Source organism: Pteropus medius, unplaced genomic scaffold (assembly GCF_902729225.1).
Source record: "Pteropus medius unplaced genomic scaffold, Ma_sr-lr_union100, whole genome shotgun sequence".
NCBI lineage: Eukaryota > Metazoa > Chordata > Mammalia > Chiroptera > Pteropodidae > Pteropus > Pteropus medius.
Genome location: NW_024354500.1, coordinates 21050294 through 21063191, shown reverse-complemented (window position 1 = coordinate 21063191; position 12898 = coordinate 21050294). Strand labels below are relative to the sequence as shown.

Here is a 12898-nt window from a genome sequence, read left to right as displayed (position 1 = left end):
TATTTATCTATTTAAAATATGTAGTACATGACAAATATCATGTATAATACTCATATGTATCATTTATGTTTATAATAGAAATGTGAAAACCTAACCAAAATTTCTACAAAGCACCAAATAAAGAGTAAAAAGTGATATTGCTGAAGATAAGATATTTTTAAATGGAGAAATATTTAAACATTTATACATTTTGATATTATATTATCATCATCATCTTACTTTTTCCCCTTTGGCCCCAGCTATGCCAGTAATGCCTCTCAATCCTTGAGCTCCCTGGAAATGTAAAAAAGAAAAGTAAATTATTATAGTGGAAGCACACATTCATTTACCTCATCACAAAAGTTGATCCAGAAAAAGGAGTTATCATAAGCAAAGGTAACACTAAGAAATAGTGCCATTATATAGATGAACTTCTTTAGTTTAGGAAAAAAAAAATGCAAGGAGAATTCTTCTGATAGGTAACTCTTTTCTAAATTCTGAAAATTTACACAAACATGGAGTTGGAACAATTACTGACAACAAAAAAGTAAATTTCATTAGCATAAGAGAATTATGGTAATGTATTTGACTTATCTTTTAACCCATATACAAAATATACTGCCATTTCCACCTCCTTCATGGTTCTTAACTTGGTTACATGTAACACAGTTGTGATGTTAGACCATGGAATATTTTTCCTCCCCAACATAGGCCATTAAAAGCTATTAGGTTCCCAGGCTAACTGACAAAAGCTTATGACCTATAAATGGAGCGAGAGTCTCCATTAACCACTTATAGTCACTAATCATTACACTATTTCTATAATAAAGGCATTCCGACTTCTAGTTAGGGGCAACACCCAATTTCAGGCATGGAAGTGGGTAATCCTAAAAATGAGGGTGTGGGGGGTGATTTCTTGTACCCCCCCTCAATACTGAAATGTTCCTATTTTTGACTCTGGCCTCAGAGCAGCAGGGCTCCAAAAATGGATCCTGCACAGCGGTCCCCAACCTTTCTTGAACCAGGTACTGGCTCTCCTATGAGAATCTAATGCCTGATGATCTGAGGTAGAGCTGAGGAGGCGATGCTAGCGCTAAGGGGTGCCTGCAAATACAGATGAAGCTTCGCTCCCTTGCTGGCTGCTTATCTCCTGCTGTGTGGCTCAATTCCTAACAGGCCATGGACCATATAGATCCACAGCCTGGGAGCTGGGGACCCCTGCTGTAAAGGATGAGCCTAAGAGCTCCCTTGGGAACCACAGTGGATGACGCTCCATCAGCAAAGTGAGGTAGCTACTTCTGAACAACTTGCTAACTGTCCACTGCAACTAGCTTAAGACAAAGTAGCCGTAGGCCACTTTTTTCCTTTGTGTTGTCACTTGGAGAAAATGCGGCAATTCCATGGCCAGCTATGCATCCAGGTCAGTCACAAATTCCGTGTAGATCATTTGAGAATGACCCGAGAAACAAATGTTCAGGATGATCCAGTTTAGGAAATCCACTTAGGATATAATGTGAGATGTGGCCATGTCAGCTTAAAACTGCTTTTTTGAAGGTAATGCTACAAAAAGAATTCCAAAAATATTTGATTCATAGCAGCGACATGAGAATGCCATATATCATCTCTCGAGGTGACTACTTTGAAGGGCAGAGCTTGTGTATAAATGTTCCCAAAAGCATTTAAAAAAAAAAATCCGTGATTATATAGATTCACATTTAAAAGGTAAAAATCTGTGAATTTTACAGAAATAGTTTGGCATATTCACTCCCAAACACCAGAAGGTTAGCAAGCACTAACGATATCCCCCAACAGACTACCCGAGTCATGTAGCAATCTACAGAGATCTTTAATCCATGAAAACACTTTTTTAAATGCTGCTTGCAAAATCCTTTGGAAGTGGCTTTAAAAATAACTTTTTAAGTCCTTACCAAATTTTCATTAAAAAAAAAAAAAAGCATAGGTCTCTTACATTAGCTCTATATCCCACCTGCCAAACAGAGTTTATCCCCTTATTGTTTTGTATCAAAGGCTCGGGGAAGGGAAGTTTCTGGAACACTTTGGACTCCTGCATATTCTCTTTAAGTTCTCACATGGCTTAAAAGCCGAGGCCGTTTCTTATAGATTCTCAGCAAGGTGTTTCCTTTAGCTTGATTTCCCATAAGCTCTCTGAACCCTTTATAAAAGGCCAGTTGTGCAGAGAGAGCAGAGCAGGTGAAGGAAAGGTAGCCCCATGTTTATCTTCTCTCTTTAGTTTCTGAGAATGAGACCCAAGCTTATCTTTTACACAGTCCATGCTTTGGCTAGCTGCAATGTTCAATGAATATTCTGAAATTATTATTTTCATAATTGTTATTACTCATTGTGACAAGAAAAAAAGTGTAACATTCCACTTTCTTATGCAAAAGCTATGGAAATTCTGATTTAACAAACATTTTAAATTGAAGTATGCCTGTGACTCCAATTATCTCACTGTGCATATTATTGTAGCAATCTGCCAAAGCACAAGGGATCAACTTTTTATTAAAAGACATGATTGTGAGCAATTAAGAATGTTCTAATTATAACGATTACATGCTGGCATAAGCTACATTAAACCCAGTAAATGATATACCTGCTGCATATTCAGGATACACAAAATTTTCTCATTATATCATGTGATAGTAACATAGAACATAAAAAATATATATCGTCCTCTTGTATTCAATATTTTCAGATCGCCTAGTGTTGAAATCTAGTAAATGAATGTATGTAATTATAAGTAGAATTTTTCTGTGGAAACAGTGCTCGAATGTACAATGGGGGCTCCTTCCTATTTTGAAAAAAATGGTTATCTTCTAATGAGGCCTTGGTGGAAAAATAGAGAATATCGTGTTAATGTAATAGTGTTAATCCAAATGCTAAATAGAAAATATTCCAAATGTAATGAAGAAAAGAATATTTGTATATCCTAGTTAAATGTATTTTTTAAAATACTTTACTGGAGGTCCCTGAGCTCCAACTTCTCCTGGTTCTCCCTGGTCACCTTCTTCACCCTAAAAAGCAACAGAAAGCACACCAAGTATTATTCTAGCAAATGAACATAGAAATAGGCTCAATCTAAATCAGCATATTCTGAATTCACTTGGCATCTCCTGAATTATTCTACTATATAAAATGTTATTTACATGAAAATCCATATTAGTTGTAGAACATTCAGAAAATAGAGATGTATACCTATAAAGTCACCCAAAATTTACCTTTCAACTATAAATACCAGTAACATTTTTTTAATAAGGGAAATTTTTCATGTATGAATCATTTTTGTTATTAGTTTCAAGTATACAGTACATTGGCTAGACATTTGCACAGTTTATGAAACAATTCCTATGATTACTCTATCTTCTCTCTGGCTCTCCACCTAGCTATTACATTACTGCTGACTGCATTCCCTATGCCATGATCCCATCTCTGTGACCTTCTATCAATTATTTATTTGTATTTCTTTAAATTTTTACCCCTTTCTCTCAGGCCCCGCCACCCCCGCCGTCACTCAATTGTCCCAATTGTGAGTCTGTTTTCGATTCCTTTGTTCTTTTTGTTCCTTAAATTCTGCATATTAGTGAAAGTGTATGAATACCAGTAACATTTTAGATGTTTTTCTAAAAACAGGGATGGGAGGGATGGGGAGAGGCATGGGGGAAAACAAGTATGCATTCATGTTCCAAATGTGTGTGTACTAGGGGGGTTATTAGGAAAATATGATCATACTATGCAATTTTTCCACAAACTACAATATTATTTAATTGTGATTTTTATTTTTAACTTTCCTTATAACTTTTGTACCATATACAGATTTTTAAATGGATTTAAATCAGTCTTTCTTTCCATGGTTTATACCTTTGATGTCATTCATAGAAAAGCTTTCTCCATCCCCAAAATATAAATATTTCTCCATATTTTACTTGTGGAAATATTATAATTTTATAAATAGAAATCTTTATCAGCAATTTATTTTGATGTAAAATATAAGGTATAAGTCTCTTTTTCTTTTTTCCTGGTAATTGGCCACTTGCTCCAATATCACATATTGAATAGTAGATTTTCCCCACATAGATTGGGTAATTCATCTTTAACATATACTAATTGTTAAATATACTTTTTCTAGACCTCCTATTCTACTCTGCTGATCTGTTGTATGATGTCATCAATACCACATTTTAATTATTGAAATTTTATAAACTATCTTAATCTCAGATAGAAAGAATTCCTTTACCCTTATTTTTCATTTATAATTATTCTTATTTTTCTGTTTTTCTAAATGTTTACTCTTTCAGATGAACTTAAGGATTGTTGGGCAGATCTTCACAAAAATACTAGCTTTGTAATTGGGCTGAATTAAATTAATAGATTAATATGTAGAGAATTAGAATCTACAATATTGAATCTTTCCATCTTGGAATTCAGTTCATCTTCCTATTTAGTCGAATTTTTTTATTTTTCTTTTCATCAATAAAGTTTCATTTTTTTCATATTAGTCTTGAATATTGTGACTACTTAGTAGCTATTGCCAATGGAATCTTCTTCCATTACATTTTCGAAATAATTATTGTTTTGACTTTTTGATATTAGTTTTACAACCTCTCATGTACTTTTAATGTTAATATAGTCCAAAAGGAAATTCAACTGCTCTTTTTTACAGAAAAAATTTTTTATTGATTCTGAAAAAAAATTATTTTCCTTCTGACAAGGATTTTACTTTTTACAATAGATACACTTCCCTACAGTTCTATCGTAATAGGAATCTTAAATTATGAAGTTAATTATGAGAAAAATTCTTCATTTTTAATAGTATGTAAAAGTGTTAAATAAAAATCCATTTCTATTGTTTATTACATGTTTTGATTCACGATATTCTTGCTCCACAAACCATACCTTGTATTTAGAGATTCTCTCTCTCTCTCTCTCTCTCACACACACACACACAGACACACATAGATACAGAAAATTTAACAAATGTGTTAATATAGAATATTTTATGTAAAATATAAGGTATAAGTCTCTTTCTTTCTTTGAGCATATGATGCAAAGAACTGTTATAACTAAATCATTTATACTTGATTTTTGAGTGAATTATGAGAGTCTGACATAGTGGTTTTAGTCTCATAATTATATTCAGATTATATTCCATAAGAACATATGATTGACAGTGGAGAGAGGTAGTCCTAATGAGAAAGCTGGTGAATTAGCTAGTTCATGGAGTGGATAATCAACAGATGTGTGTAATTAAATGCTACTTATATTCACCTAACTACAAAAACAAAAGTGATTGATACGTCCACCGTAAGTTTTCATTAGCGGGGTTTGGGGTATTTTCCCATAGATTCTTGATAAACCTAGGAGTAATGTGGTTGATTTAAATATTTCATCAGCAGGTGGATAGCACACAACTAATCAATAACCATGAAGTTAAATAACAAATTTAGAAGTAGCAATTTATCATTTTACCAAAAAAGTTTTGACTATTCATTCCTATATGCACAATCAATTTTAAAAATATTAATTTATTGAGTAAATTCAAGGCAGAATTGTGAATTTGAATGCAAACTTCAGTCCCCTACTCTCTTAATTCTTCATCATTGTGCTTTCAGTTTTATAGTTCAATGCATCTATTAGCCCTTTCAAAGTGTATTATTCAATAGCTATTGTCATCCTATTTTCACACATCAGTTTTCAAAGACACCACTGAAAGTTTTAAGTGACACAAAAAAATGTGAAATAAGTTACAGGAGTTTTCAGTAATCTGCAATGAAAATTTTAGCCAATTACCTTACATACCAAAACAATTTGCAGGTTCTTCATTGAAGACCAAACCAAATTTGAGAGTCCAGATAACTAACCTCCATAGGTATCAAAAATACTGGATTCCTGGGATGAGTGGAGAGATATTCTAATTGACAGCTTCATCGCCAGATCCCATGGGATGGGAGAGTAGAAGTTACCCAAAGAAAAGGGATCACCAAAAGAAGAAGGAAGGGGTGCATGGCATCAAAAATAACAGAAGTCTAAATCTCCTTTACTACAGGTATTACCTCGTGAATATCTTTTGGTGCAATTTAATATTCTTACATACCTATTTTTGTGATTAAATAATATTCTATTATATGAATATGTCCTACTTACTTTAGCCAGTCCCCTATGATTGGAAATATTTTTTTTTTCATTTCTGTGCTCCTTCACTTAGAATAAACACTGGCACATAGCAGGTACTTAATAAACATTTCTTGAATTTTTAAAATTGTAAATTTTAAGATTCAATGGAGGAATGGACATGCAGAAAAAATTCCAAACTACTCAACTTTTTTCTATATTCTGCAATTAGACCTTAAGAACCCAACTGTTATATTCCAGAAAAATAAAACGCCTTAATTATTCAAAGCCTAAGTAATAAAAAACTTTTAAAATAAATGTTAAAACTATAATAAGATTTAAGAAATTAGTTTATTTATCCTAATTGCCTGGAGTTGTTCAGTAGACTGATTTTCATTAAGGAGTTTGAGGGTATTAATACCTGAAGATATTAATAAATTGCCACTACCCAATAAAGGTGCAGAAAGACATAGTGAACAAAATCTAGAGAACCTGCATTAATAGGAACTGTCTGACTCTGGAAAATATTATAGAATTAACAGAGACAAAAATTCTACTCTACAGGAAGTCAAATTCTTAGACACTTAAAGGAGATTACACTAGTAGATGAAAAAAGGGCAAGTAAGCCATTTTGCTATAAATTTCAGCCTTGGTTTTCTTCAGGATATGCCAGCATCAATGCAAGTTGTGCTATGGACTCCATATTTCTATCCATACCATGGCATAAGACTAAACTTCCGGATTAGTCAAATCTAAGTTATACTGAAATAAAGTCAGAAATAGACAGATAAATTATTTCAGAACTTAAGATGAAAAACTATCAGCCAATTGTCAACTCTCTTTCTGCTAGTCTTAGTAACACTTGTCATAAAATTTTTAGTAGAATAAAAAAATGAATAATGTTTGACTATCAAAAACATGAAGGAAAAAAGCTGAGTGTGATTGATTTGAAAGAGAAAGCAAGGGGTAGCAGTACAGAAAAGAATAAAAATGTATGGTGCTTTCTCTATTTTTTATAATCGAACATTAGAATATTATGCTTAGCCAGATTATTGATGCATCTACTGAGAACTTGTCCATCATTGTTTGAAAAGGAAGGATAAAATATCATGCTTTAGCACTTCTTATAATTCCTTATAATAAAAATGATCACTACCTTCTAATCACGATTTACCCATTAAATACTCATTTTCCTTACCTTGTGACCTTGTCTTCCAGGTTCACCAATTTCTCCTTTAGCCCCTTTATGACCCTAACAAACACAAAAATAAATAAATAAATAAATATATATATATATATATTTACACAAATGAACAAATAAAATATACATACACAAATGAACAAATAAAATACAGTTGTGTTGGGTTTGACCCAGAAAGTGTGAGTAGTTAGAAGGCTCATAAAATGATCTTACTTTCCCAAATCTGTGTCAAAGTGCTGCTGAGAAAAAGGTTGCGTGACTACTTTAAATGACCTTAATAACTCCACGTGTATTACACTACTAATATATTAGTTTTAGTTAATAGAAACACGCTGTTCTAGCATAACAAATCTTCATTACCTGGTTTAGCAACATGATACATTGCATACTGGTCCCTAGATCCCTCCATCCCAAACTTCCTCTCACAGTCGGGTTAAGAGCATTAAGTCTTCTTCAGTAACTTACTTTCTGGACTTGACAGCCCTGGCCCAAATCTACTGGCTATCCCTTGTTATCCTCTGCTCTCTGGAAGCTGCTCTGAAAAACCTTCTGCCTCCTCTATACCCATCTTCCTTCCTGGAGGTGGAAGAAGGGCTGGTATAAGAAGTGAACGTCTACAGATGCACAACTTTCTGCCTCTTCTTGTTACCCAATCTTAAGTGCAAAAGTAAATCTTTAAAGAGCAGTCAGTGAAGGCTGCATAGCATGAGAAAAGATCCCTATCCTTTCTTGTCAGGTCACCTGTTCTAAGCATATGTGTACTTTGGACACTAACATGAGGCAAATATGAAATGAACATTCCAAAATTAAGTCTATCAGTGCATTCACTCTAAGAGCCACTCTTGTGACAAGAATGCAAGTCTTTATGAAAAATAAGTTACCAGTCCAGGCACGAATCTTCTGCAGTTGTGGGAATCTGTCAAAACTAAACTTAGAGAAAACTAAAAACAGAAAATCAGTGCCTTGGGGCCTTTCAGATCATAACAGAACTCCACTGGTCTGGGATTTTTCAAAATCACTTCAGTCTCACAGACTAGAGAGAGAGAATGCCATTTAGCTCTAGCATTTGTTTTTTGTTTTCGTTTTCATTTTATGGGAAATTTGAAGTAACTATGATGGCAGAGTGAGAGAAAAATGCTTTGGGAAAGTCTCTCTTTTTGTCTATATTGTAGTCTTTCCATTTTTTTTTTAACTAAAACAGTTTCAAATATATTATGTGCACAATTGCCCCCCTCCTTCATAGGAGGCAAACTTTTGAAACTTAATTCGGTGCTCTAAATTCTCTCAGTCCAAAACATTCTATTGGTATTTCTTCCCTGAACAACAAAAGCACTGTGTAATCAAACATCTGCGACTCGGTAGGAAGATCTGTCAGGGGCGCCAGCAGGAACTTCTAGGACTGAATAAGGACCACAGATTAAACTACAGAATAAGCAAACACAGACTTGCCTAATCCATCAATTGAGGTCCCTGCACCAGGAAGGCCAGTACTTAACAGAAAGGCTATATTTTTTCTATGGATAACATTCTTGAAAATAAAATACTAAAATTATCCTCCTACCCTCATGCCTGGTAGGCCTGGATATCCTGAGCGACCAGGTGGACAGGAATTGGGACACTGCCGAAGATAGAGAGAGACAGAGAGTGCATAAACCAGAGCTTCCACTTTACAAAAAATGATACATTTTTAGGAATTCCAGCTACAGAACCCCAATGCAATTATATTCACTAAATAACTCAGAATAAATCTTTCCTTTTTTATTATTTCATTTTTAAACAGAAAACTACAGATAATATATCTAACCTTTTCCCCATGTATCCACCATCTAAATTTAATAAATATTAATATTTTCATATACTTATTTCAGATTTAATTTATTGAAAAAATAAAATGTTTCCAGGTAACCTACTATATCACAACCTGATCATTTTCCCCTCACCCTTCCACTGGACTCGCTCTGTCCTGAGTTTCACATTCCCTCATCGAATGGGTCAAAATTGCATTTAGTGCAGTTTACCAACATCATTTGAATATTAATTTACAAGTAAAACAAGTCTCAAGGAGTTACTTGTCTTTTATCTTTTAAAATTGGGGTGTTCTGGTGTAAAACACATCTTAGTTATAAAGTAAGATTATGGAAAAATAAAGATATTTCTATAATGAAAAATGGTTACAGTCTGAGTATATACCAGCCACCAGTTCACTAGTGCCATAGATTGCTCTGCCATCTGCGTAAAGTAAAATACCGAAATACAACATATTCCAGCAAGATAATTTTAAAGAGAATTCATCTCAAGATTACATGGTCTTTGACTTAAAATTGTATTTTGTCGAAGGAAAACATCTTACCAATGGATCTCCATCATGAAAGCCAATTGTTCCCTAAAGTAGGAAAATATTAAAGTTAAGAACATAGTTAAATATTTAATTCAAACCTACAAATAACAGAATGTTATTGGACAAAAAATATAATAAATATATTTGTTCGATAAAATATAAAGAACAAAGAAGCATATAATATGCTAATATTCTAAAAACTTGGCTCATGGGTATATCTCCTTTGGAAAACACTAAATTGCAGCAGATTCCATTAGGGGATTAAAGAGAGATGAAATGAGAGACAATAGAAAATGTAGGGAACTTTGAATCATAAATTAAAAATATGGATTATCTCCTACTTAAACTTCTATTTTATAAATTGCTTACTGTGTAAATCCTTTGTAAAAACTAGTTCATTTGAAATGTTCCTTTCACACATCCAGGTTTTGAGAAATCACAAGCATCAAAGGATTCAAAATAACGAGTACGCCATTCCCTGTGAAAAACGCCTTTTAAGTTACTATGATTCCCCTGCTCTTCTAACCTAAAAAGACGCATGTTCTGAATAGGTGAAAAAAAAATGGTAGCTATTTAGGAATTTTAGGATAACTCGATTAACAGATATTTTCATTTTTGGTTCTGAAATTTCTGTAATCCTGACTCTCAGAAGCCGAGAAATTCAAGCTGCAAGTAACTTACACTGGGTCCCGGGGGGCCAGGGGGGCCAGGTGGTCCTCTTCTCCCAGGGTCACCCTAAATTATGTGAAAATTGTGACACAGTGGTTATACACATGTCAAAACACAGTGTATAAAACTGGTGAGGCATGAGAGAATAATATTACTAAGATCTCCTACAGAGCTCAGCCATGCATAGACCTGCCACCAAAATCAATGGGTGGCCCATAATCCAATTAGCTCCGCAAAACCAGAAGAATAAAAAAGTTCCAATCTCACCAAAATAATTAAACAAGGCAGAGGGAGACTTAGGGCAAAAAAGTTAAGCCAGTTCTCTATAGAATGATTACTTTGTCTATCCTGAAAACAAACCATGAACACCACATATATTTCTAGTTGATTTACAGAGGAACTGGACAGTCAATACTGCTAGTGCCATCTATGTAATGGTAGCAAAAGAAGGCTTGCACCCAGCCTGAAGCTGTGAAATGAAAGGGTAACCTCTGCAGTGCCAGAATCTCCTTCTGGTCACCCACAAGCTATCACTTGGTCTGTCACTTCACTCTCTTGCAATTAGGACAGAAGATCAAAGATGGCTAAATTCAAGTAAGCCATTCAAATGAAAATAGATTCGAATTAGTCTTAATATCCAGAGTTTCCTCTTGGCATAGGTTTTCTTTCTTAATGTTCTACCATAAGAAATCAAAAGCATCTTAGATTTAATTTTACTTTGTAATCATTCGTATTCATTTGTCAAGTAAACAAATTTATCAAATAGTTAAGCACATATAGAAAAGCAAAAAAGTATATAATACGTGGCTGTACTCTCAATGAGTTTACAATTATCTATGCTTCACATAACATCACTACTTCAACATTTTTGATTTATTGAATATTAACATCAAGCACTTATTACCAGCAATTTCTTCTATAAGGTTCAGCTCCTTACTGCCTAAAGTTAAATTACATTAGTTAGATTACAATGTAAAGATCCTAACATAAATACAGATGGTAAAAATTTTAGGCTATAGACTTTTCATTTCATTCAGAGTCTAATACCAAAGACACTGGACCCCTACCTACCCTGGCTGGGTCTAGAAAATGGAGATGACAATACCTGACTTGATTACTAATTCTAAAAGCTGGGAAGAAAATTTTAGCTGAAAACTTTGGGGAAAAAAACTAAAATCATTTTGCAAAAATGAGCTAGCATTATTATTCCTGGTCCCCATCAGTATTATGGACTGGAATCAAATTCATTAGCCATTAGTTGGATTTGCAGGGAAAAAAAATATGGTTAAAGCAATTTGCCTTTCCTAATAACGTTGTCTTTTAAATCATCAAATGTCTATCAAAAGGTGCTGTGGTACTCACAATTGGTCCAACACGGCCAAGCTCTCCAGGAAGACCCGCTGCCCCAGGAGGACCCTGAAGTCAACACATTAAAGAGACATGGCGATTTGTGAATGTTTTTAAAATCTATCACAAATTATATCCAATATGATAAACAACCAACTTAAAATTATGTATCTTTACTAGCTTTGGTTTCCAGTGAGACAATAACTCATTTGAACAAATTTTAGCTACTTAAAATAGAACAGAAATTTCTCAAGTTAATAAATTATTTTATTTAGCATAATAGGAGTTCTGTCACAGTAGCCATTTAAGAGCATGTAAGTGGGATACCATAAACACCACTAAGTAGAGTGTTAGTTGGAGAGTAATGTTGGGATCTGAGAAATAGGCCATTTTTGTAAATAAAATAAACCAAGAGATGATACTCACAGGGGGTCCAGGAATACCACGGCCCTAAAAGATCAAAATAAAAATTATTATAAGATATGATGTATATTTGGTATAAATACAGACACAGGCCTGCCTCAGTTCAAAAATAAACTATAAATGCTATCACTAAATATGTACATGATCCTCATTCTAGAGAAAGCATTGGATAAAGAAAAACAAACATAGCTCTACTTCTAAAGGAAGCAGAAGCTTGTGTCAGCTCCTCAGACAATCCTTTGAATGTAATATTTTTTCCAAACTTTTTCTTAGAGAAAGTCAAAGTAAACAAGTCATCCACTTTTGCCCTAAAGAGAACTCACCATCACTCACAAAGAGACACGTCACAACCTAACAGTTTAAAGAGTTTTTCATTTTTATGTTTTATTAGAAACCTATATTAAAGCAGTACAGTGAACTGATTTACAATTTATAGGATGTTGGGATGTTCCCCACAACAAATATTAAGCATAAAGAGGCAGAGAAGAAGGAGTCTGATACACACTCTCTTTTACAGGTAGGGCTATATTTTATGACACCAAATCCAGTAGATATTAAAAGCAAAATGGTGTCATCGCTGAAATAACTTATGATGGGATCTTAATTTAATATGCTGGATTTGATTTTAAAACTAGTCATTTGATCTCTCTCTCCTTTATACTTTATATCTCTTTAGCAGCACCAAACTGTGTATAATTAAGGATTGAAACCACATTATACTCATCCTTCTAGCCTCAATTCCTAACAAAGACCTTATATATAATAAACCTTAACTATATGCTTGTTGAATTTAATAAAACAATATCAACTGCTTA

The 12898-nt window shown here is 33.7% G+C and overlaps 1 protein-coding gene across 1 annotated transcript in view; it reads right to left on the bottom strand.

The window, feature by feature from the left end:
• Positions 1-12898, bottom strand: part of COL9A1 (collagen type IX alpha 1 chain) — a 63749-nt gene that overhangs the window by 41124 nt on the left and 9727 nt on the right. Inside the window, exons 7-14 of the mRNA XM_039853113.1 lie at positions 12087-12110; positions 11676-11729; positions 10326-10379; positions 9657-9689; positions 8868-8924; positions 7304-7357; positions 2958-3011; positions 220-273 (exon numbers count right to left, since the gene is read on the bottom strand). Of these exons, the coding sequence (XP_039709047.1) occupies positions 220-273; positions 2958-3011; positions 7304-7357; positions 8868-8924; positions 9657-9689; positions 10326-10379; positions 11676-11729; positions 12087-12110 (384 nt within the window). The remainder of the gene's footprint in view (positions 1-219; positions 274-2957; positions 3012-7303; positions 7358-8867; positions 8925-9656; positions 9690-10325; positions 10380-11675; positions 11730-12086; positions 12111-12898) is intronic.